This window comes from Mauremys reevesii, linkage group 8 (genome assembly GCF_016161935.1).
Source record: "Mauremys reevesii isolate NIE-2019 linkage group 8, ASM1616193v1, whole genome shotgun sequence".
Lineage (NCBI taxonomy): Eukaryota > Metazoa > Chordata > Testudines > Geoemydidae > Mauremys > Mauremys reevesii.
The window spans coordinates 57,329,171-57,356,081 of NC_052630.1; the positions used below are offsets into that span (position 1 = coordinate 57,329,171).

At 41.9% G+C, this 26,911-nt stretch overlaps 1 protein-coding gene and 1 long non-coding RNA gene across 6 annotated transcripts in view; one reads left to right on the forward strand and one right to left on the reverse strand.

Moving 5' to 3' along the window:
• Positions 1-26,911, forward strand: part of PLA2G4A (phospholipase A2 group IVA) — a 368,660-nt gene that overhangs the window by 285,170 nt on the left and 56,579 nt on the right. For all 3 annotated transcript variants that reach the window (XM_039484615.1, XM_039484613.1, XM_039484614.1), the window contains exons 4-5: positions 8,458-8,606; positions 26,068-26,181. In XM_039484615.1, coding sequence (XP_039340549.1) covers positions 8,458-8,606; positions 26,068-26,181 — 263 coding nt within the window. The remainder of the gene's footprint in view (positions 1-8,457; positions 8,607-26,067; positions 26,182-26,911) is intronic.
• Positions 1,497-13,997, reverse strand: LOC120370234. Of its 3 annotated transcripts, none has more exons than XR_005583664.1 (6): positions 13,791-13,997; positions 8,437-8,506; positions 7,355-7,414; positions 7,189-7,264; positions 3,241-3,362; positions 1,497-3,137 (listed from the first exon to the last, which is right to left on the reverse strand). It is a non-coding gene; the product is annotated as an uncharacterized LOC120370234 (long non-coding RNA). The 3 variants fall into 3 exon arrangements; XR_005583665.1 differs by lacking the exon at positions 13,791-13,997 and adding an exon at positions 12,400-13,260; XR_005583666.1 differs by lacking the exon at positions 7,355-7,414.

The following is a 26,911-nucleotide window of genomic DNA, read 5'->3' on the forward strand; positions in this document are numbered from 1 at the left end:
CTGTTTCCCCAAGAAATAACAGATCTAGGCTTTTGATTGCTATTGCATAATTTACATCAGTATTTTCTTCTTCCAGTAGTGTCCCTATGGGTGCTCCACTGTAGGTATATTTGTGTCCCTGTGCTTCTGATTGGAGATCTTTGGTAGCAGTATCTGTTCATCCTGCACATGCGCTCTCCCCTCCTTGTGCTCAGCACTGCGGGGCAGACTACCCCTTCTCAATTGCCCCAGGCTAGAGATGGAGCCATTAGCAGTCCATTCACGGATACTTTACTCTCTAGACAGTCATTCTTAGCTAGTTTTAGGGTATGGCTACACTTGCAGGTGTGCAGCGCTGGGAGTTACAGCTGTCTTCGTACAGCTGTGTAGGGAAAGCACTGGTGTGTGGCCACACTCACAGCTACCAGCGCTGCAGTGTGGCCACATTTGCAGCATTTACAGCGCTGTTGGGAGTGGTGTATTATGGACAGCTATCCCAGCGTTCAAGTGGCAGCAACATGCTTTTCAAAAGAGGGGGGTGGGGTGGAGTGTGACAGGGAGCGGGGGAGAGAGAGAGAGAGTGGATTTTTGGAGCCGACACTGTATCAGCTCCCTGCCTTGCAAAATCTGAAAATTTCCCCGACCCCTCATTCACTCTTAACTGCAAACAGCCTGCAGACCAGATAAGCAGCTGCTCCAATGGACTCCCTTTCTCCCCCCTCACCTCCGCTGTTTCTCTCCTCAAGCAAACACTCATCCCCTGCCTGCCTCATTCACAGCAAGGTAGTGGGTTATCTCAATTGATTGTTCACAGTCAGTTACAGATTGATCACAGCAAACAGGAGCTGTGTTTGTTTTTTAGATAAGCAGCTCCCGGAGCCCCGAGTTCACAACAAAACAAAGAGAGGCATCACAACAAAACAAAGAGAGTAATTTAGTTAAAAGCATTCTGGGATATCTCCTAATACCCTGGAGGTCAATAACAGCACTGGTGTGTGGCCACACTTTACGAGCAGCGCTGCAGCACCAGCGCTGCAATCGTTATACCCCAAGCAGACCCAGGTGTACAGCCAGTGCTGCAGCCAGGGAGTTGCAGCGCTGGATGTGCCCTGCAGGTGTGGACAGTTACTAATTGCAGCGCTGGAAAGCCTCCACCAGCGCTGCAACTCTCAAGTGTAGCCATACCCTTAGTGTTTTCTTCTTAGTTCTCAGAGTTTCCTTTAGTTTTTTTTCTTCCCTGTTAAAAACAAACATACATTTTTTTGTTTTACCCTCCCCCCTACTGGGAAATATCCCCAGTAAGGGGAATTTCCAGGTCACCTGGGTTTAAGAGGTGTCTCTCCTGCAAGGAATCCATTCTGGTAACGGATGGGCATTCCTGCTGTGTCTGTTACCAGATCCCCCCAAAAACAGGAACTGAAGCTAAAGCTGCTCCTTATGGAGGGTGCTCTCCAGCCTGTATCTGACCCGTGCCCAGAGTCTTACAGGTAACACAAATCTTCTCCATAGCCTTCCAGTGAGCCAAGGAAGAAATCCTCAGATGCCCCATGCAAGACCTCCAAAAAGAGATCCTCAAGCCTTTGTAGTGAGCCCTGAACCAGTGAGAGGAGGTCCCTGGCACATTCGATCTCTTTGGTACTGACAGCACTGAAGACATCTAAACATGATACCCACAGGTTGTGTGGGTCCAGTGTGACAGGTACCCCTGGTATGCCTAAGGACCCCCTGGGCACAGGCACCAAATCAATGGTACCACCGGTCACGGACAAGTGTGGAGATTGTGCCACCTCTGGGAAGACTGCATCGGTACAGATGCCATTGGAACCGATGACTGCGAGGCAACCATCATTAGAGTGCTCGATGCAGCCAAGGTTGCGAGCTCCCTCAGTACCACCAACTCAATAACAGCAACCGCTAAGGGTACCAAATACTGTGGCACAATAGGAATTTAGGTTCTCTAAGGACCTCAGAGTATCTAAGGTATCAGTCTCATCTAATTTGTACCAGGGCCTCAGTACTGGGCACATCTTGAACTCCATAATGACCACCAGCACTGATCCATGCACCTCTGTATCGGCTCCACCACTTTCTAGTGGAGAGTTGGATAATGGCCATCACTCTCACTATGCTTCCTCCAACTACCAACCTGGGCCTTCCCAGTCATACCCTGAGTCTCGAGCTCAACCCCTGTGGTATGACTAACCATGGGGTCAGCCAGCCATGCCTTTTTCACTGCCCCTATGGGATACGTGGGCAGCATTATATACTGTGGAGCCTCAGAACCTCCTGAGGAGATCCTGGAGGAGTAGGAGATTGGACTAGAGGAAGTGGTTATTCACAAACCTGGACCTGCAAATTAATGTCCAAAAGTCGACCTTAGCTCCAGTGCAATGTTTGGAGTTCATAGGGGTCGACCTCGACTCATTGCAAGTGAGGACGCTCCTTCCACAACACAGATTTCACAGCCTGTCCACACTTAGACAGTTCAAGCTAGCCCTCAAACATTGGCCAGATGTTCCTCCAGCTTCTGCAGCACATGGTGGCTGGTATGTTTGTAATATTTCATGCCAAACTAGAGATGAGGTGTCTGCAGACATGGTTCAGCTCGGTTTATAGGCCAAAAAGAGACAGGTTAGACAACCCTCTCTTGATGCCTTCCAGGGTCAAAGACCCGGTAAATGTTTGCACAGGGGTCCAGTTCGCTCAGCCCTCCTTTGACATTTCTGCTCACTACAGACACATCCCTCATGGGTTGTGCTGCACACCTCAACAACCTCATGAATCAGGGAAAATAGTGACTCTCCACATCAACGTTGTTGAACTCAGGGTGGACAGAGAAGATTGTGTGCTACATAAATCAAAAGGGAGGCTCTGGAACTGAAGCATTTGCCACAATGTTCTAATATCAGTACCGAACACAACAACAGGCAGTTTTCACATGACCATGAGTGGGAAGTGAACCCCACAGTACTTTGCAGCATATTTTGTCAGTGGAGGACACCAACAATAAACTTGTTTGCTACTTATTTGAAGAGGAAATGCCCACATTATTGATCCAGGGCTGGCGTCGGACAGCACTCATTAGGGGACGGTCTCCTTCTTCCATGGGACAAGGGCCTTCTTTATGCCATTCCCCATTCCCTCTCTTGTTGAAGGTCCTATTGAAAATAAAGAGAAAAAGCATATGTCATACTGATTGCTTCCACCTGAGTGAGACAGATGACGATGTGTCCACCAATCCCTCTTCAACCCACTCCTTACCTCCTCTTGCAGAAAGAACACTCTCTCCATCTCAACCTGCAGATACTCCAGCTCAAGGCTTGGCTGCTTTGTAGTTCCAACGCACAGAGTACTCCTCCTCCCAGGAGGTACAGGAAGTGTTACTACACAGTAGGAAATTGGTTACCCGTCATACTTAACTACAAAAGTGGATGAGGTTTAAGGTTTGGTGCAATTCCAGGCACATTATCCCTACATCTGCTATTCTCCTAGTGGTGTTAGATTACATATTGGCTCTCAAGAAGACAGGGCTATCCCTCAGTTCGCTCAAGCTACACCTGGTGGCCATAGTGGTAGTGGTACCATCAACAGGTAGAGGGTTACTCAGTTTTCTCACATTCAACTACAAAGAGATTCCTTAAGGGAATAACAAACCTCGTTCCCCACCCAGATCCCTACTTCAACATGGGACCTAAAACTAGTTTTAAAGAGCCAGACTAGATCACCCTTTGAACCAATGGCTACTTGTTTGCTTACGCAGCTGTCAATGAAGGTAACATTTCTGGTGGCCATCATCTCGGTGAGGAGAATAGGGGAAATAGCAGCACTTATGGCACACTCTGCTTTATAGTATTCTTTCACAACAAGGTTACTATCTGGCTACACCCAAAGTTTTTTCCTAAAGTGGCCTCATCTTTTCACATGAACCAACCAAATCCCCTCCCAACTAAGCCTCACCATGGTAACAAAGAGGCCATACTGCACATGCTAGATGTTAGGAGAGCCCTGGCCTTCTACTTGGACAGGACAAAGACTTCTAGGAAATCTCCTAAGCTCTTCCTTTTCATTGCCGAAAGGTCTAAAGACACAGCAATATCAGCCCAGAGACTCTCCAAATAGGTCTTGAACTGTATTAAGCACTGTTTTCATGTTCGCTATATAGTACCTTTACCTGGAATTTGCACACTCCACAAGGTCAGTTTCTTCCTTTGTCACCTTCCTCAGGAATGTCTCTGTCTTGGAAATCTGCAGAGCAGCCATCTTGGGCAATTGTACATACTCTCACAGAACCCTATGCCATCACTGGAGACTCTGCTTCCAATGCTAGTTTCAACTCTGCGGTATCATCATCCATAATAGACTTGACTCCAAAGCCCCAACCTCCCATTAGGGATACTGCTCGGGAGTCACCTATAGTGGAGCACCCATGGGAATACTGCTCAAAGAAGAAGAGGAAGTTACTCACCTCGTGTAGTAATGATGGTTCCTTGAGATAGTATCCGTATGGGTGCTCCATAACCCACCCTCCCTTCTGTTTCAAAGTTATTGATAGGGACTCTGTGGTAGAGAAGGATCTGAAGGTGGTTCGCTTGCGCAGCACTAATTAGCCTCAAGGCAGAGCACGAGAAAGGGAGAGTGAATGTGCAGGCTGAACAGACACTGCTACCAAAGATCTCTGATCAGAAGTAGAGGAATGCACATGCATCTACAGTGGAGCACCCATTGGGACACTCATCTCGAAGAACCATTGTTACTGCACAGTGTGAGTAACTTCCTCTTAATCAACACATAAAAGCTCCCTGTATTTTTGCTTTCCATCTGCAGAGGAAATTCTTAAAGGAATAGATTTTCATTTTCTCAGTTGAAAAGACTGCAAAGTAAACTTTCAAACATGAAAGGGCAGTTCAGAAACTCTTGGCCTGAGGTATTTTTGTTACACAGTGGGAAGAAAGTTTTGTTTGTTGTTGAGATTTTGAGCTAGTTAAATATTTTTCCTCTCAGTCATTCATACAGTAACTGCTTTTAAGTTTAGCTGCAAAATGCATTAGTTTCTGCTTCAGCAGACTGACTTGGTGTGGCAAAAGTAGCTTGGTTCAAAACCAAGCTGATGTGTAGAAGTTCAGTCCTTTGGCACCAGGAGGTCTGCAGTAGTTAGTGACCGTGTTGTCAGGATATTCAGAATCCAGCATTTCAATTTCCAGAGGTCGGGAAGGAGGTCTGCATAGCATTAAAGCAGATTTACTTTTTATCCAAGGAGCTAAAATACACAGTCAAAGTTGGCCAGTAGTCATGTTAATCTTTTTTTTTTTTTAAAGTTGGAGTAGATAGGAATTTGACTGTCTTGGCTCAGGCTTGGATCCTCCTCCACCGAGGGGCCTAGGATTCTGGATCCAAGCCAGAGGTGAGCATGATTTGCTTGTAGACAAAAGGGGGCGGGTAGGCTGGAGTCTGAGTTCAAACTGAGGGTATTGCTTTGCAGTGTGGATGCATCCCCACTGAACTCATGCTCCTTGAGTCTGCCAAAAGTAATCCCACACACTGACTTTTTGTACTCTGGACAGTCAAGTTTTCCCACACTGCACCATGAACCACGTTGTGGGAGGCCATTAGGAAGTCTGGGATATGAGGGTTAGATTTGGGCCCACATAATGCAGTATAGATGCTGGAGACCCAGGCTGGGACCCAGGCTTCAACAATTCATGGCCTGGGGTTACTAATGAGGGTAGGCACTCAAGCTCTAGGTTATCAAACGCAGGGTCTGCTAAATTGAGTTCTGCTAATCCTGGACATACATTGCAGTATAGACATACCTTAAAGGAATGCCCAGGCTTTCCTTGGTCTTTAAGTAGTTCTATAAATATTGTGTGGAGTGGAATGTAGGCTGCCAAATCCTACAAATTTGTTCATTTTCTCTCTCTCTCTCTCTCTCTCTCTCTCTCTATTGCAAAACCCTCCTCTTATTTTCCAAGCAGTAAAAAGTTCTTCTGGTTTATCATAGTTTGCCATGAAAAATCTGACACAGTAAGTAAGATCTGTTCACCATAAAATAAACAGGAAGCTAAAAGTGCTTTTTCTATGTGAATTTTGCAATTAATAAAAAAAATGCATAGAAGGAATTGGATTTCTGGTACAGTCCCTCAAGTCCCACCAATCAGAAAAAAAACATTATTAATATTTAACTTATCTTATTGTACATGCATATTATTTCACATCTCCAATGGGCAAAGGATATTTTTGACAATATTTCAGAATCTATAGCTATTCTGTCACTCCCCAATTATTTGTCTTTGAATAGTATACTGAGAGGCTGAGTTGAAGTTTGGCTTGGGTCTGCATCAGAGGTGGCTCGAGGACAAAAATTCCATTCCATGACAACTTGTGTGGTTTTGAAATTTGTTTTTGTTCCACATTGGAACAAAATCAAAACTGTTCAAATGTTTTTGTAGAACAGAATTGTGTTGAAATGTCCATTTTCTGTTTGAAAGATCAAGTTTTCAATTCAGGTCTCTTTTTTTCTGGTCAGAAGTGACCAGAGATGCCTGGACCTCAGAAACATTCCTGGCAAAAGCATTGTTGAAATCAACATGTCTACCTGACATGTTTTGGCTTTGATGAAACAGTGTATTCTCATGAAAACACATGTAGCTAAAATGCAGTGTAATTGTTTTGACCAAGAGAGATCCTTAAGAAAATGGTCATTGTTTGTGATGGGTGCACATTTTTAACTCCATAAAATAGGCTGTTGGGCAAAAGCAGAAAACAACCTCTGAAGACATGATCCTCTGAAGATGTGCATCAGTTTTCTGACATCAGACCAAATGACTCTTAACTTCTGATAAGCCAAGAAGATATGGAGAGAATTCCTTGTACCAGCATACACATGTATTTCAGCAGTATTACCCTGATCCTGCAGTGGTATGTCCCCGCACAGATCCAAATTCCCATGAAGACTCCCACTGAAATCAAAGGGATTGGTGAACATAAAGGTCTGCGCTAGTAGATCCCTTTTCAGGATTACAGAACTATTGCTGCAAAACCAAATATATCTGGTAAAAATGTGGTTGTTAAGAATAAAGTTAAGATAAATGGAACAAATTACTGACTGTATTAGATAACTATTTGAAGAAAAATGGACTGAATAGGTTGAACTAAATAAAAAAACTGATCAACCACTGGTACAACTTTTCTACCAATAATATGTATACTTACTGTAGTCCATTACCTACTATGCATCAGATCTGCTGTCTTCACTTATCTTGTATATCTGACATCCTCTCCTTTAAAGCTGATATAAGAAAATATCTATCATCAAAATGCTATTTTATCTTTTAAAAATGCAATGTCATGGCAATTTTATCCCAGTTACAAAATTTACCTATCTATGCATCCGAGCAGATGATGATGATGATGGTTAAAAACTAGTTATTTACTTCTCCTGTCAAAAACAAACAAACAAAAAACCCACTATTTGTCTTCAAAGGATGGGTAAGTGGGATTTAGCAAGGCTGCTTACAGCATAGCATTTGATTTTAGTAATAAAATGGTAATAGTTAAAGCAACTTAATTAAGACTCTTCAGGCCACATTTTCCCCATCACTCATACTCTGCGCTGGGTACAAATGGAATAGTTAGAATTTCAGCTATTCCTCTACACATCCACGATTTAAATGGAATATGTAAATAAGGCCCAAGTCGTACAGCAGGGGTTCTCAAATTGGGGGTCAGGACCCCTCAGGGGGTCGCGAGGTTATTACATGGGGAGTCGCAAGCTGTCACCTCCACCCCAAACCCCGCTTTGCCTCCAGCATTTATAATGGTGTTAAATATATAAAAAAGTGTTTTAATGTATAAGGGGGGGTCGCACTCAGAGGCTTGCTGTGTGAAGGGAGTCACCAGTACAAAAGTCTGAGAACCCCTGTCCTACAGTGATATTCATAAGGGTGTGCCAGGACAGAGCCCCAGTGCTTTCATTGGCTCCACCCAGGGATGTGCCCATGTGGATATCATTACAGGATCGGGAAGTACATAAATGGCTCATTACAGTATTCCTTAGTTCTGCAAAACTTTTGGTAGACTCTCCTGAATCCAAAATATCTTTCTTTAATTTGTAATTGAAGACCATTTCATTGGGTAGCTATCCTTGCTGCTACTGTGATACCAAGCACTATTGCTATTGTGTGGGTATGTGTGATCGGGGATGCTTCTTTAAATAACTACAACAACATTGGAGCATTTTTTTCAATAAATATGTATCTTTACTCACAGTATCATTCTCTCAGTCACGGCCTACTCCCATTAACATCATTGGCATCACTACTTTGATCTTTAGGGGAGCAAGATCAAGCCATGTACCTTTCATTTACTACTGTGTATAATGAGAGGACTTACAATGCACTTGTCCTTTCCTAAATTTGTTTTGGTTAATCCCATCCAAACACAAGTTCTAACTAATGTTACCTTCTGTTTGGTACTCTACAGTTGACACTCCAGATCCATACGTGGAGCTGTTCATCCCCTCAGCCCCTGACTGCAGAAAGAGAACAAAACACTTCAACAATAATGTGAACCCTGTGTGGAATGAGACCTTTGATTTTATTTTGGATCCGAACCAGGAGAATGTTCTGGAGGTAAATCATTTACTGAGGTACAGCTAGAAATGGAAGTTGAGCAGTGTCAGGAGGGTTAAAACAGCAACACTTTGCACTTACACAACGTCTGTTATCTGAGCATGTCAACGTTTTCTAAACATTAAGGTTTTGCCTTTTATACACAGCCCTGAGCAAGGGGTTGGTACATAAGTTGCACCATCCCAGGAGCAGCCTGGGGTGGCATTGTGACACTGATACACTTCTGAGTCACAATTTCTTACCTGTTTGCTACTGAGATTAGTAATTTACTGTTCTCTACAGTAGCAGCAAGTATTTTCTCCCTTCATTGGCTCAGCTACTTTGGCCAGCAAGTTGGTGGGAGTGGAACCAAGTATCTGCCTATTCCCCTCTCCTCTCTGCCAACTAGAGGTGGGAGTAAATGGGAGATTAGCTCCACTTACTTCTGTATGCCTGGACCCAAGATCTGAGGCCATGTCTGCACTTACCGTGGATTGATGCTGCTGCGATTAATGCAGCGGGGGTCGATTTGGCGGGTCTAGAGAAGACCTGCTAAATTGACTGCAGAGCACTCTCAGGTCCACTTTGGTACTCCATCGGAACAAGAAGACTAAGGTACGCCAATGGGAGAACGTCTTCCTTCGACACAGCATGGTATAGACACCACAGTAAGTTGACCTACGCTACGTCGACTCCAGCTACATTATTTACATAGCTGGAGTAGCTTAACTTAGGTTGACTTAGCCCCGTAGTGTAGACAAGGTCTGAGTAACCACTCCTAAGGAGCATAAGGGAGCTGTCACTCCTTTGTACAGGCATCTAGTCCAAATCACCATCAATCCCTAATTAATTAAGCCTTTTGTACACACAGTGTTATAATATTGTGTTAGTCTATTTTAGTGTGTCAAGAGTTTACGGGTATATTTTCATTGCAGAGTTTACTCTGGCTCTTGTTTGGTAACCTGTCCACTTTGCAGAGAGGACACAGGCTAAACCAGTGGTTCTCAACCTGGGGTACACATACCCCTGTGGGTACTCAGAGGCCTCCCAGGGTTTACATCAACTCATCTAGATATATGCCTAGTTTTACAAAAGGCTATACTAAAAAGCACAAGCAAAGTCAGTATAAACTATAATTTCATACAGACAAGGACTAGTTTATATTGCTCTATATACTACATGCTGAAATGTAAGTGCAATATTTTTATTCCCATTAATTTATTTTATAATTATATGGTAAAAATGTGAAAGTAAACAATTTTCAATAATAGTGTGCTACGACTCTCTTTTGTATTTTTAGTCTGATTTTGTAAGCAAGTAGTTTTTAAGTGAGATGAAAGTCAGATCAGACTCTTGAAAGGGATTCAGTAATCTGGAAAGGTTGAGAGCCATTGGGCTCAACCAATCAAGTGCTGATAGTCTTCAATGTCTTCCTACAGTTTGTCCCCATGTGCTCTGAAACCAGAGTCTCTGCCCCCTGAAGTCTTAGCAACACACATGAGTGAGGGCAGCATCAGTAAGAGAACACAGTAACTCATGTGTGGCTTTGTATTGTGGCTGCTCACACCTGGCCTAGGCTAGTCCAGCTGCTCACACCTGGGTGCTCATCACCTTAGTTATATGTGTAGCAAAGAGGTACCCTAAGTGATTTGCCTGGGACACACAACGTGGAAGTAGGAAATCTGAGAATAGAACTCAAAGTTTTAACTCCTAGTCCCCTGTTCTAGTCACCAGCTAGATATCAGCACAAAGAATGGAATGAGTCATTTTTCTTCACAGGAAAGTATTTGTAGAAACGGCAAAGAAGAAAAAAAGCAGAAGTTAGGTCCACCAGTGCTTCCCTCTCCTGCAATTACTGGAAATTGACTGTGATACACCCACGCTACCAATGTGATATATGCCATCATGTGCCAGCAATGCCCCTCTGCCATGTACATTGGCCAAACCGGACAGTCGCTGTGCAAAAGAATAAATGGACACAAATCAGACATCAAGAATTATAACATTCAAAAACCAATAGGAGAACATATCAATCTCCCTGGACACTCAATAACAGACTTAAACGTGGCAATTCTTCAACAAAAAACTTCAAAAACAGACTCCAGTGAGAAACTGGAATTAATTTGCAAACTGGACACCATCAAATTAGGCCTGAATAAAGACTGGGAATGGTTGGGTCACTACAAAAACTAATTTCCCCCTGCTGATAATCTGACCTTCTTGTCAACTATTTGAAATGGGCCACCTTGATTACATTGCCCTAATTAGCACTACAAAAGTGATTTTTTTTCTCCCTTGATATTCACTCCTTCTTGTCAACTGTTGAAAATAGCTTACTTCCACCTTAATTGAATTGGCTCGTTAGCACTGAGCCACCACTTGGTAGGGCAACTCCCATCTTTTCATATGCTATATATTCATACCTACCTATTGTATTTTCCACTCCATGCATCTGATGAAGTGGGTTTTAGCCCACGAAAGCTTATGCCCAAATACATTTGTTAGTCTCTAAGGTGCCACAAGGACTACTCGTTGTTTTTGATGATACAGACTAACATGGCTACCACTCTGAAACCCACCTGATGCTACTTCATGATCCCTCCTCAACCCTCTTGTTGTAAAGAGGAAGTAAATAATAATAAAGAACCCCAAAACATCCTTGCCAATGTGACCTATCCCATGACATCAAGCTTGACAATCAGTTTCACCCCTTGTATGGGAGTAACACTATCATTTTAGTTCAAACTATCACTATAACTGGGAATACAGTGAGAGACCACCTCATTGGTGGTGATGAAACTATCCACATTTTCCACCTTTGCAAGGTAGATTATGACAGTTATCTGCCGGGGAAGAATTTCACGTGTCTCCAAGCAGTTATCCTACACGTTGTTTTTATAATGTGCAGAATGTCCATATTGGCTCATGTTTCTGGATAATTCAAATAATATAGGAGTTAGGATACATATTCTCATTTTACTCTTGCATTATGTGTACAGGGGCGGCTCCAGGCATCAGCATGCCAAGCGCGTGCTTGGGATGGCAAGCCACTGGGGGCGCTCTGCCGGTCGCTGCGAGGGCGGCAGGCAGACTGCCTTCCGCAGCATGCCTGCGGAGGGTCCGCTGGTCCTGTGGCTTCAGCAGACCTCCCGCAGGCGTGCCTGTGGAGGGTCCGCTGGTCCCGCGGCTTTGGCGGACCTCCCACAGGCACGTCTGTGGGAGGTCTGCCGAAGCCGCGGGACCAGCGGACCCTCCACAGGCAAGCCGCTGAAGGCAGCCTGCCTGCCGTGCTTGGGGCGGCAAAATGCCTAGAGCTACCCCTGTATGTGTACAAAGGCCAAGGCTACCACAGCAGAAAGGAGAATCTATAATATCATACATCTTACCAAGTAGCTGCTGAAGGAGCATAGAAAGAAAGATGGGAAGCTAGTGTCACAACAAGGGCAGAGTTAAGATTCTTTGAATGCCTTCAATGTGCATTTCACATACCGGTATTTGGTTTCTTTTAAGTTTAACCTCATTTGTTTTGTTTTGTATTTATCCCATAAATTACTGACTCATTCTTTAACTCCATCTTAACAAGGTTTTTGTTTTGAATCTCCTTTGGTTCCTCCCACCTCCATCTCAATTTTAAAAAATTTAAGATGCATTGGAAGCAGGGAACAGGATATCATGCAGAGCTACACATTTTAAGGCACTGGGAATTGGGAAGTGATAGAGCAGTGCTTTTTTCAGGAGAATCTGTCACAAGGGATCCTGGCAGAGTTCAGGGGCTCTGCATAGTCTCTAGCCTCTGTCAGTCCCCACTACTTACCTGACTCCATACTTTGATTTGGCTCTCTTTATTAGCTTTCCTTGTTTGTGGCTCATCTAAGATTCTCACAACCTGCTATAGGCTTTAGAAGGTGAACAGGAGCCATGGGCCTGATTCTCTGCATAAGGTCTACGATAGCTACTGCAGTCTTTAAAAACCAGCTGAGCGAGAAACTGGGAATGGGGGAAACAGGAGACTGGAGCTAGTCTATTTGGTAATAGTGACATAATAGACAGAATCCTCTTAGACAGCATGGGTCAAATTCTGCTAACAGACTCACAAACTTCACTGTGGTTACATGAATGTGCTGAATATGGAATTTGCTCAATAAGATACAAAAAGATAGACTATTAAAATAACTAACTGTAATGGCAAATGGCTTATCCAAACTGCCTTCCTCAAAGCAATAACACATCTTTCTGTTCTATGTTTGTATGTATTATAATGTCAGGAAGAAATTGGGTAGGTAGCAAGCTATTTAATTCAGTGTAGTCTCAGTCATTTCTTAATGTGGTATGTCTGAATTACTCACTTTTCACTATTGTATGGTCTGACTAAGATTTCCTGCTATGGTAAGAATTCAGACAGTTCCTAAAACATAACTTGTAAATCATCTTTGATTTTGAGGTGTTTCTCACTCTTTTCTTCCATCATGGTTTTATATAGTCATTAAAAAGCATAATATTTTATGAGCTGGCACCTAGAGCAATATGGTCTGAGTCGATTTCCAGTATAATGCATCAGCAACTTATTTCCAAGATTATATAAGTATCCTTTTCCTGTAGCAGACCTACCAAGATATGTTATAAACAAGAATTCAGTGTGATTACTTAAACTAATTAAAGATTTTAGCTGGTTCCTGAGTCATATGATATATAAGGCCCTGAAAATTAGCACAACAGAGTCAGTGATACTACATCATAATGGTAAGTTGCATATTAGTTAGCAAAATATATAGTGGCCATGGTAAAGATTTACTGTAATATACATTCTCTAGACTACTAGAAATTGTGGCAAAGCTATGACCTTGTCTCAGTGGGTGCTGCGCTTCCAGGCAGATTACGCTAGTCTCAAAGGCTCACTGTGGCCCTCCACGTAGCCCTTCTCTCTCTGCAGGCAAGGGTCACAGCCTATTGGGCCATTTTCATCATAAGCCAGGAAGGGAGGTGGGAAGTAGCAACCCTCCTCACACATTCTGTGTTGTCTCACAGTCTCTGTGATTAATCAAGGAGAGGGGGGAGCCCAGGCCCATCATCTACTACAGGCTCCAGCCCACGGACACTAGTAGTAGCAGCTTTTGGTAGCTGACTTTTTGAAACTGGACGAGTGCAATTCCCTGAGCAACTTCCTCACAGCAGCCCCCACTTCCTCAAAAGACAATTCACCCTTACCTCAGGGCCTCCTTCCTTGTGCCTGATAGGGTTCATACTGCCTAGTGTCTCCAGCAGCACGGCTTCCTCCTACAGCTCCTGGCATGCACACCTAACTGACCAACTGGGGGGCTTTTAACTAGTTCCAGCCAGCCCTTGATTGGCTTCAGGTGTCCCAATCAACCTAGCTATCTCCACTGCTTTCTAGAAGGATCTTAATGAGCCCCAGATGTCTTGATTAACCTGGAGCAACTGCCATTTGGTTACCATGGTAACAAGGATTTGTTTAGTCTGGGGTTAACACACCTGTTCCTTACTACTTTCCTATATCCATCTGGCTTTGCCCCATCACAAAATATAAACTTTATGTCTAGTTTAAAACTGTCTGTAGCATGGTATTGTTATACACACATGCAAATCTGAGTAAAGTCTCTGTATTCTGCATAAAATTAAATGGCAGAATTTGACAATCTGTGTAGGAAGACACACTGAAAAATGCCTTTCCACCATAAGAAAGACACTTCACACTCAAAGGGCATGGCTACACTTGCAGATGTAGAGCACTTTGAGTTAAACCAGCCTTCGGAGAGCATAGTAGGAAAAACGCTGTACTCTGTCCACACTGACAGCTTCAAGTGCACTGGCTTGGCCACATTTGAGGCACTTGCAGTGGCATTGGGAGTGGTGCATTATGGGCAGCTATCCCAGCATACAAGTGACTGCAACGTTCTTTTCAAATGGGGGGTGGGGTGGAGTGTGACAGACAGTGTGGTGTGTGTATGTGGGGGGGGGGGCGAGAGAGTGGGTTTTTGGGGGGCTGAGAACCTGTCAGCATGCTGTCTTGTAAGTTCAGACAGCAGCAGACCCCCTTTCTCTCACACACAGCATTCCACAATAATGGTTGATTTGTCTCGGAGCAGATAAGCAGCCAGATGTCAGAAATGGAGCTTTCAAAGGGCACTTACACATTCCTGCAGCGATTCAAAACAATGACAAGTGTAGCCACTTGACTGAAGGGGATTATGGGACGTTTCTGGAGGCCGATCAGAGCGCAGTAATGCAACACCTCAATCACACTGGTGCTGCAGCACTCCAGTGGGGGCACAGCAAACGTTATTCCTCTCGCCGAGGTGGAGTACCAGGAGCGCTCTAGCCGCGGAGTCAGAGCGCTCTATGTGCCTTGCCAGTGTGGACGGGGAGTGAGCTAGTGCACATGGGGCTTCTTTATTGCATACTAACTCACAAGTGTAGCCAAGCCTAAAAACAAAACAAACACCCCAACCAAGAGGAGTTTTTAATTCCATAGAGAGAGAAGTACCAGAGATGCTATGAAAGTCTCCTAGGAACTTTGCTATTCTTGTGGATTTTATGTGAATGGCACTCATGTCCCATGGTGATTGGAGGCAGTATAAAACCCTAAGATAGATACTAAAAATACAACTGCCATTATTAAAATAATGACTGCCATGCATCTGATGAAGTGGGTATTCACCCATGAAAGCTTATGCTCCAGTACTTCTGTTAGTCTATAAGGTGCCACAGGACTCTGTCACTTTTTACAGATCCAGACTAACACAGCTACCCCTCTGATACTTTACATTACAACAGTAACTCTGGAGAATGTTAAACCATGACTATTAAAGTTAGGCATTTTCAGCAGGTTTGGATAATCTGCATACAAGAATTTTAAATAAACCAGCCAAGGAGCTCCTGGGACAGTTAATGTGGATTTTCAATAAGTCTTTGAGCAGTGGAGAAGTTACAGAGGACTGGAAGAAAGCTAATATTATGTGAATATTTAATAAGGGTAAATGGGATGACTCAGGTAATTGTAAATCAATCTGATGTTGAACCCAGGCAAAATAATGAAATGGCTGATATGGGACTTGATGAATTGAAGGAAGTTAATATAATTAATATCAGTCAACATTGGTTAATGAAAAATTGATCTTGTTAACCTAACTTGATATCTTTTTTATATACATTTGCTTGATAAAGGTAATAGTGTTAATGTAATATACTTAGGCTTCTAGAAGGTGTTTGACTTGGTACTACATAATATTTTGATTTAAGAAACTAGAACTGGCTCATAGGTCTCAGTGTGATTGTAAATGGGGAATCATTGAGTGGGTTTGCTTCTAGAAGGGTCCTGCAGGGATCAGTTCTTCAGCTGATGCTATTTAACATTTTTGTCAATGTTCTGGAAGTAAATATAAAATCATCACTGATCAAGTTTGCAGCTGACACAAAGATTGGTGAAGTGGTAAATAATGAAGAGGACAGGTCATTGATACATAGCAATCCAGATAGCTTGGTAAACTGGGTGCAATCAAACAGTATGCGTTTCAGTACTGCCAAATGTAAAGTCATTGTAAATATCTGGGAAGAAAGAATGCAAGCCATACAGGATGGGGGACTCTATCCCAGGAAGCCATGACTTGGGGGTCATGGTGGAAAATCAGCTGAGCATGAGCTCCCAGAGCAGCACTGTGGCCAAAGGGGCTAATGTGATCCTTGCATGTATAAACAGCTGAATCTTGAGTAGAAGTAGAAAGGTAGAAAATATTACTTCTGCATTTTCCACTGGTGTGGCGTCTCCTGGAATATTATTTCCAGTTCTAGTATTCACACTTCAAGAAGTATGTTGGAAAAAAATGGAGTGGGTTTAGAGAAGAGCCACAGAGAATGCAAATGATTAAAGAATTAGAAAACCTGCCTTATAGTGAAAGGCTCAAGGAGTTCAGTCTATTTACCTTATCAAAGAGAAGGTTAAGGTATGACTTGATCACAGTTTAGAAGTACGTAGATCGGGAACAAATACTTGATAATAGAGGACTTTTCAGTTTAGCAGACAAAGGTATAACAAGATGAAGTGGCGGGAAGTTAAAGCTAGACAAATTTAGAGTAGAAATAAGGGCTACTTTTTAAAACAGTGAGGATAATATAACCATTGGAGCAATTTACCAAGGGTACTAGTGGATTCTCCACTATTCAAAAATTTTTAATCAAGAATTACAAACATAAGGAAGTACTTCAGAACACAAGTGCACAGTCAACTTGTGAACTTGTTGCCAGCAGATGTTGTGAAGGTCAAAAGTCCACTTGGGTTAAAAAAATAATTAGATAAGTTCATGAAGGATAGGTTCATAGATAGCTATTAGCCAAGATGGTCAGGGATGCAATCATATGCTTTGCGTGTACCTAAACATATGACTGTCAGAAGCTGAGACTGGACGGCAGGGGATAATTTATTTGATAATTGGCCTGTTTTCTTCATTCCCTCTGAAGTGTCTGGCACTGGCCACTTTTGGAATTCAGGAAACTGGGCTAGATGAATCATTGCTCTTACCCAGTATGGCCATTCTTATGATATTGGATGTTTTTCCAAAACAGGTGCTCTAGTTCAAACATGTCTAACTCTGCTCCCATTAAAGTCAATGATAAAAAACCCATTCCTGATATCTACAGGTTTCTTTCAACCTTCAAAGGTTTACTGAATGATAGGAGAACATTTATTATTTTAATAATTGCAGCTATGTTCTTCGGTACGTCTACGTGTGTGTGTGTATGTGTATGTAAGTATGTCCTTGATGAAGAACATGATGATGTTACCCTAAGAAGGCTCTATCTGATGCACTGTCCTTTGCTTCTTTCTCTCCAGAAATATGACTTGTTATGCTTTCTTCCAAACACTGGTATGACAATAGGAATGGGAAATTGTGTTCCAGAGTCTCAGTTGTTTACTTATGCAGCTCACATTCCAAAAGGTGTGGTCCTCGCTGAGATGGAGAATATGCCAATGGATTTTTGTATTTGATTGGACATAGAGTACAGGTTTACAAGTTTGGAATTTTTGTGCATTATGCCAAGTAATTATTGCTGTACTGTGATCTAGTAATTAAAAAGAGTAGGGAACTGAAAGTTATATAGTAAATACTAAGTGGGTATTCACCCACGAAAGCTCATGCTCCAATACGTCTGTTAGTCTATAAGGTGCCACAGGATTCTTTGCTGCTTTCATAGTAAATACTAATATACTAAATAGTAAGATGGGTGAACTTGAGTGCCTGGTATTAAATGAGGATATTGATATAATAGGCATCACATAAACTTGGTGGAACGGGGGTAACCAATGGGACTCAGTCATATCAGGGTACAAAATATGTATAGAAATTCCATGCTTGAATAATAGGAGTATAGCAGTAGGAATATACTACAAACCTCCTGACCAGGATGGTGATAGTGATTATGCAATGCTGAGGTAGATTAGGGAGGCTACAAAAACAGAAAACCCATTTCAATGATCCCCATATTGACTGGGCACATGTTACCTCAGGTGGGATGCTGAGATAAAATTTCTAGACACTATTAATGACTGTTTCTTGGAGCTGCTAATCCTGGAACCCACAAGGAGAGAGGCAATTCTTGATTTTGTCCTAAATGGTGCACAGGATCAGTCCAAGAAGTAAATATAGCTGAACCACTTGGTAATAACAACCATAATGTAATTAAATTTAACATCCTTGTGTGAGGAGAAACACCAAAGAAGCCCCCTACAGTAGCATTTAACTTAAAAAGGGGGAACTATAAAAAAAATGAGGAAGCTAGTTAAACAGAAATTAAAAGGAACAGTTGCAAGATTGAAATGCCTGCAAGCAGCATGGAAACTTTTCCAAAACACCATAATAGAGGGTCATATTAAATGTATACCCCAAACAAAAAAAATAGTAAGAGCGCTAAAAAAAAAAGCCACTATCAACAAAGCAAAAGAGACATTTAGATGCAAAAAGGGATCTTTTAAAAATTGGACATCTCTCCTCCTTTGTGTTTTCTTCAATAGGATTTAATTCTGGCAAGTCAAGTGCAGAAATATAATTAGACAGGCCAAAAAAGAATTGAAGAACAACTAATAAAAGAAACACAAAAACTAACAGCATTTTTTTTTAAAATTACATCAGAATCAGGAAGCCTGCCAAACAATCAGTGGGGCCACTGGATAGCTGAGGTGCTAAAGGAGCACTCAAGGAAGACAAGGCTGTTGCAGAGAAGCTAAATGATTTTTTTGCATCAGTCTCCATTGCAGAGGAATTGAGGGAGATTCCCACACACAAGTCATTCTTTTTAGGTGCAAAGCTGAGGCAGTGCTCCAGACTGAGGTGCCGATAGAGGAGGTTTTGGAACAAATTGATAAATTTTACTGTAGTAAGAAACCAGGACCAGATGGTATTCACCCGAGAGTTCTGAAGGAACTCAAATGTGAAATTGCAGAATTGCTATATGTGGTATATAATCTGTCGCTTAAATCGGCCTCTGTACCAGATGACTGGAGGATAGCTAATGTAATGCCAATTTTTAAAAAGGCTCCAGAGGCGATCCTGGCAATTAGAGGCTGGTAAACCTAACTTCAGTACCAGGAAAATTGATTGGAACAATAGTAAAGAGCAGAATTATCAGAGACACAAAGGGACATGATTTGTTGGGGAAGAGTTAACATGACTTTTGTAATGTGAAGTCATGCCTTGCCAATCTATTAGAATTCTTTGAGGGAGTCAACAAATGTGGACAAGGGTGATCCAGTGGATATAATGTACTTGAATTTCCAGAAAGCCTTTGACAAGGTCCCTCACCAAAGGCTCTTAACAGGCCCTCTCAGAGGTACAGAAAGGCCCGGGCCACTTCCAGGTTTTGAGGCCCCTAATCATAATACAAATAAAAAAAGACAACACATGAAAACAAAATAATGCACCAAAGAAAGAGTGAGAAATAATTTCAATTTTTTGTATTTAACAAATGCTTTTCTAGCCTTTTTCTGTGCAAATGCACTAATTATTGAGGAAAAATCTAGCTTTTGTGCAATGTCACAGTTGATATTAAGCATGGCAAGCCCAAATGCTCTTGTCTCTTAGTTGAATGGTGATAGTTCTTTACCTGCTTCAACACGTTGCTTCAACACCTGAAGCCACTGATGCAGGCAAACTGACAAAAATACGCAATGCAATTGTGATATTAGGAAACACCCCAGAGAATCCAACTTTGAGTATTTCTTGAAGCAATTCCTTTGGCTTGCAATCCAATTTTAAGGTCATGGAATAAATTCTTTTGAGGAAGATGACCTCGTCACTGAGATCTTTTGAGATTTCTTTGTTGTACTGTTGCTGAAATTGTTCAGCTGCAGAGAGCAGATCTTCATTACTCAGTCTATTGAACTGCCAAAGAAACCCCAAAAGGGTACAAATTAGTCGCAGTGACTCAAATCAACTTGTAAGATCTGATTGAATAGAGTCAATGATGAAAAGGAAGACATTGACCCTATAATGCTACTCAGCATCAGATTCAGGAGGTAAGTTGTGATTGGGGGAGAATTCAGATGAAATGCCAATATTCTATGTTACTAATTTGGACTCAGTCAGGATTGCATCCCATTGTTTGCAAATCTGTTGAATGTAATTGATAAGACTTTTGTAGTAAGATGAGGCCCTGAAATATAAACTCTTGTGTCAGAGGCCTAGTCTGAGGCCTGAAGCCTGAACCAAAGTACTTCCAGGCACTGCTAAGCAAAAGCTGGGCTGTGAGCCAGAGGTAGGCCTCACTCACAGAAGTAGCAAGAAGAGGAACTTGTGCCAAGATGACATCAGGACACTCCATAGACATAACAAGGAACAGGAAAGTGCATCTTAAAGACAGGACAGCATGATGGATAGATCTGTTTGTGTGGAACATGATCAAAGGGGAGACAGCACCCTAATGAGCCAAGGGGATGTACCGCAATACATCAGTAGGGATGAGTAATCTGTCCTGTAACTGTATAAAAGTAGGTCCCGGAGTGCACATCTTTGTCCATCCTAGGGGGCAGTGGAAAGTCCCGCCACTGACTGAGCTGTGTCCATTGCCAGGGGGCACATATTCGTAGTATGTCCTGTAGAGTCTGTAGGAAACTATTATTGTGCTTCGTTTGACAATAAACCTGGCTCGGGTTCCTTCATACCTTACTAGAGACTGTAGTCTTTGGATCCGAAGAAGTGGGTATTCACCCACAAAAGCTCATGCTGCAAAACGTCTGTTAGTCTATAAGGTGCCACAGGATTCTTTGCTGCTTTTACAGAACCAGACTAACACGGCTACCCCTCTGATACTAGTCTTTGGGGGTTCTCTCGGGGTTTGCTGTGTCAGCTATCTGCGCAGAGCCGGGGCAGCACACAGAGGGAACACGCACGCAGCCGACTGTTATCATCATTGAACAAGAGCAGATCACACCGGTAGCTACTGACAACAACTTTCAGTGTTATCCCTCTCAACATCAAGTGTAGCATTGTGTGCTTCAATTACCAGATTAGTTTGGTAGATCATTGTAAGTAGCTTCATCCACAAAGATGACGACAGAATGCATTCAAATTTGGACATGTGCTTCTGAATAGACTGAAGTCTAGTTCGAGCCTGTGCAGTGAGACTGAGAGATTCAAGCTCAATTAAAGTCTTTCTCACTGAATTCAAATGCTGTGCAACTGATTGAACACCATCAATCCGTGCAGACCATCTAGTTTTGGACACCTCATGCAGTGAGACAGGAAGATATTGCTTCAGAATTTCCCACCTTTGTGGACTGCTACTGAAGAGATTGCACATTTGCTGAATAGTTCCAAAGTAAGTAATTGGCTCCTTGCATGATTCAGCACAGTCCACACCTACAAGGTTTAGTGTGTGGTTTCCACAGCTGGAGAAAATACAGTTTGAATTATGCTGAAGCAGAACTGCTTGTGCACCTTTGTACTTCCCAGCCATGTTAGATCCATTGTCATAGGCTTGACCAATGCAGACTTGAAAGTCTAACTTAAAACCTTCTAGAATTGCTAGTACTTGAGCAGCAATTTCTTTTCCAGATTTTCTCATGAAATTATCAAACAAAATAAACCTTTCTTCAATTGAAAATTTTGAGCTGTCTACAATCTTAATATATCAAATAACCATAGTAGTCTGTTCCTTGTGAGAACAATCTGGAGTGGCATCAACAATGATTGATAACTACCTGGCATTTTGAATCTCATCAAGAATTATTGTTTGTACGAATGACCCACATAGCTCAATAAACTTGTTTTGTATGCGTGTGGAGAGATAATGGACTTGCAATTCTCAAACACATTTAACATGCTCTGATAAAAGTGGGTCATATTTGCTGAGGAGCTCAACTATGCCTAGAAAGTTTCCATTTGCACAATCACCAATATGTTGACTGGAACCAAAGAAAGCCAATCCCTGCTCAGAAAGAAAAAGGATGACATTCAGGATGCACTCAAGAAATTTTTTCCAGTTAATAGTTTCTGTAGCAAGTTCACTAAAGACTAAATTCTCAACTGAACTTTCAGCTGATGCTGCCGTACTGTCTGATTTCCATGCAACATAGTTTTCTTTGTGTGACGTTGAACTCTCATGGGATGGTATTCAGTCTTTCAACTTTCTCCAACCTCTGATGCTCCATCCTGATTGATCAGGGAGAATTGATGCATTTGCAGAACTTTTGTTCAAAATGAAGCAAGGTGCACAGTACAGAGATTGTTTTTCCATACTCCGGCATAACCAGTCTCTTGTGCAGGTCTCACCATTTGGAAGAGTTTTTGCCAGCAGACAAGTAGGGAAAGCACGATTATCAGCATCTCATGGAATGTTACTTGGAATTTGAAAACAACTAATTTGAAGAAAAGATTGCATTTGGGCTGCATTGCTCTTGTCAGTAATTCCAATATCAGTCACATTCAAACCTATAGTACTCATGAATTGCTCTTGCTGCGTAAGATCTACAGCTTCCTGTTGCTGTTGAGTTTCTTGATCGTACACAGGCTCTTCTGCTGCATCTATTACTGTTGGCACATCTCCTTCTTGACTATTGTCCTCATGTTCAGATATTGACATTGAAATATCACCTGTTGTAGTTTCGGAGTTTTCATTATCTGTAGCATTGTTTGTTGGGTAAGGTGAGTTTTCCAGTGGTTTGAGAAATGAAGTTATTGACTTTGAGCTTTTAGCTGCTGCTTCACTCAGTTGTTTTCAACATCTCTTGCTTGCACCACTTTCAAATCTCCTCTTCATAGTGATCTATCTGGTCAATATGTAGCCTATCCACACTTGAAATATTCTGCTGTAAATAAGTAGCTTATCTACAATTGAAGTCTTCTACTGTAAACATGTACACAAATGCTGAAAAGACTTAAAACGAAGGCATACTAATTAAGAACACAGAATGAAACAGTCAGACAGGTTATTATCCTTATCACTGAATCAAAACTCAAGCATGCAAGGTATAATATAACAGGCTGAGCTGAAGACAAAGGTATGACATATATATAGTAAACACAGACACGGATACAGACAGAGGGATAATATCCAAAAAATTTCAAATGCGTGTCCTCATGAAACTCACTGTATAAGATTGTCCTCACAAATTTTCACCTTGAATCTGGGCCTATAGACTACAAAAGCCTATGATGCTGGCTAGGCTACCAAGCTAAGGCTTAACCAACCAACCAGTCACCTCTTTTAGCTACCATCTGAAGATAATAATGAGGAATTCTCACACATAAATAATTCCTTAATCAACTAGACGTAAAACTATAAAGACACTGAAATGTAACAATTCTCTCAACACACACTTGATCCAGCACCAGCCACTAGTGGTGGTTTGTTTATATAATCAGCTGATCTGAGAGGACACATTCATCGCGGTCTAATCTTGTGCTATCAGAACTGATATATTTTTATTAATATTTATGAATATTTTAAACTCTTTAATATGAAAAAATCTATATCATGTGATACAGGAGGGCAGTGGGAGAGTCGGAGAGAGGAAGTATATAAGCTCTAGGCTAACTAAGGCATGGTTCCCTGTAGACTAGGGAGGGTTGCTACAGGTTAATTGGAGCACCTGTAGTCAATTAATGCCCTGTTAACAACATAGTAAAACCCCTTGCTTCAAGCAGTCAGGGGAGAAGGAGGAAGGAGAGAGGACTGGAGCTTGGAGGTGTGCTGTGAGACTTGGAAGATCAGAAAACCAGAGTAAGGGAGACCCTGCCCCAGCAGGGGAGGGAAACTTCCTCTCCCAGCGTTTAAGGACCGAAGGTACCCCACCCAAGGGGGAAAGAACCCACAGGGGTTGAGTGGGGCTGGGGCTCAGATTAAGGAGCAAACCCAGACCCCTCCCATGCTTCCCTCCTTTACCACCTTCCCGGGCCACTAGTGGGGCCCTCAGTGCCCCAAGAGCAGGGGCAAGGGGTGGCATCTTAGCCCCCCACCAAGAAAAGCCCAGGACCCACTATACTACATTGGCCATCTTGTCACAATCAGTTAACAAAAAAAAATGTCTTTTACCAAATCACGTCTCTTATTTGCTTAAATTTGCAGCTCTAAGCTGAGAGAGAGTGTCACATTTTGGTCCAATATGGATGTGCATAAAAACAAGTTGTTAATTTTTTGGCATTTGATAAGTTTCACAAGTATCTAAATTTGACACCCCTTTAAGCTTGAGGCCGAGGCTAAATGGCCCTCCTGGCTCCTCCTCTGATTGGCCTTGGATCTTAAACAAAATAAACAGTCATGGGATAGGAGGAATTAGGGAAGGTCCTCTCATGTTCAGTAACTGGTTAAGACAGGAAACAAAGGGCAGGAATAAATGGTCAGTTTTCAGTGGAGAGAAGTAAATAACAGGGTTCCCCACGGATCTGTATTGGGACCTGTGTTCAACATTCATAAATGATCTGTAAAAAGGCTGAAGTGACAGTTTTTCAGATGATACAAAATTACTCAAGATAGTTAAGTCCAAAGCAGACTGCAAAGCATTGCAAATGGATCCTGGAAAACTGAATGACTGGACAACAAAATGGCAGATGATATTTAATGTTGATAAATGCAAAGTAATGCATATTGGAAAACATAATCCCAAATATACCTCCAAAATGATGGGGTCTAAATTAGCTGTTACCACTCAAGAAAGAGTTCTTGGAGTCACTGTGGATAGTTCTTTGGAAACATCCACTCAATATGCAGTGCAGTCAAAAAGGCTAACAGAATGTTCATCACCATTAGGAAAGGGATAGATATTAAGACAGAAAATATTATAATGCCACTATAGAAAGCGATGGTACACCCACACCTTGAATATTGCATGCAGTTCTGGTGATCCCATCTCAAGAAAGGTATATTAGAATTGGAAAAGGTATATGGAACAACTTCCATGTAGAATATCAGGGTTGGAAAGGACCTCAGGAGGTCATCTAGTCCAACTGCCTGCTCTAAGCAGGACCAATCCCCAGACAGATTTTTTGCCCCAGATCCCTAAATGGCTCCCTTAAGGATTGAACTCATAAGCCTGGGTTTAGCAGGCTAATGCTCTAAACCACTGAGCTATCTCTCCCCCTATTAAAAAGGCTAAAAAGACTGGTACTGTTCAGCTTGGAAAAGAGACCACTAAAGGGGGATATGATAGAGGTCTATAAAATCATGAATGGTGTGGAGAACGTGATTAAGGAAGTGTTATTTACCCCTTCACATAACACAAGAACCAGGGGTCACCTAATAAAATTAAGTCAGCAGGTTTAATACAAACAAAAGAAAGTACTTCTTCATAAAACGTGCAGTCAACCTGTGGAACTCATTGCCAAAGGATGTTTTGAAGGCCAAAAGTATAATTGGGTTAAAAAAAAGAGAATTATGTAAATTCATGGAAGATAGGTCTATTAATGTTTAATGGTCAGGGCTGGATCACTCAATAATTACCGTGTTCTATTCATTCCCTCTGAAGTGTCTGACATTGGTCACTGTGAGAAGCCAGGATACTAGATGGACCATTGGTCTGACCCACTATGGCCATTCTTATGTTCTAATAATATGAGTTAGGACACTTTTTGAGTTCTGCTCCCACTGCTACCACTGACTTGCTGTATGATCTTTGGCATATAGCTTTTAAATTGTGTACATCATCAGTTTCACCACCTATAAAATTTTACCCTGCCTGGCAAGGGGAACCCAGCTATACTTTTGGCCTTCTAACTATCCCTGTCAAGGGTGGTGCTAGATTTGATAAGTTTGTAAAGCACTGTGACAGTCTCAGATGAAAGGTGCTACGTAAGTGGTTCATATCTGTGTAGTGCAAACCCTCAAAAGCTTCTACTAAGTCATAAACCAAACCTATTAAGTGCCAAAGGAATATTGTTGCTTGTGTCTGGTCATTGAGTACAGAGTGAATGGCTTAGACATGTTCCTATCTATAGTCTATATTTTTGTTTTTAAAGCTCTCTTTTTATATCTTTTGTAGATCACATTAATGGATGCCAACTATGTCATGGATGAGACTCTTGGCACATCAACATTTATTATATCCTCCCTGAAACTGGGGGAGAAGAAAGAAGTTCCATTTACTTTTAATGAAGTAAGTTGCAAATCTCAATAGCTTGGCCTGTTTTGCTAAAGTCTCAAACATGATGATGAATGTTAATGCAGTAGCCAGCTGACTTGAAATCTGGTATTTGGAAAGTCAGAGCACACAATGTAAGTCTTTTTTCAGGTTTCTTATCTTTAGCTACACAGTATTCTGGCTGGGTAACAGCCTGGGAGTTTTGCTTGTTCCTAGATTACATAGCAGCTATTGCTTTTGTAGTAGATTACATGCTACCCATGTATGCACTATCATTCCCTGACAGCTTTTCCAAAAGCTTTCTCTTCACTTTCTCCTCACTGATGCTGATTTCAAGCAAGTAACTGGTTAAGGCCTTTTTGGTAAATCAGTTAAGAAATGTATATAAGGTATAATTTACTACAGCCTGAGAGTTGATGTAATTCTAACACCATCTCTTTTGGAAGTTATTGCTTACCTGAGCACTTGTGTCTTATGAATGCTCTGGTTAATACCTAGTCTTTTACACTTTTTGGTTGACTGTTCTGTATTGGTGTCTCGGTCTGCCATGTTACAGAAATGAGACTTAAATCATCATTTAGTTAGGAAAGAGGAGAGAGAGAGGGAAAGGGGTTGATGTATCTGAAATTAATTGAGAACAATATGCTTTATATATTTTGTGTTAATATTAAGTTGTTGTCAAATTGCAAATACTTTTTTTCTATGGATGGAGTCATTTAGTTCACTAATTTTCCTTTACATTAGA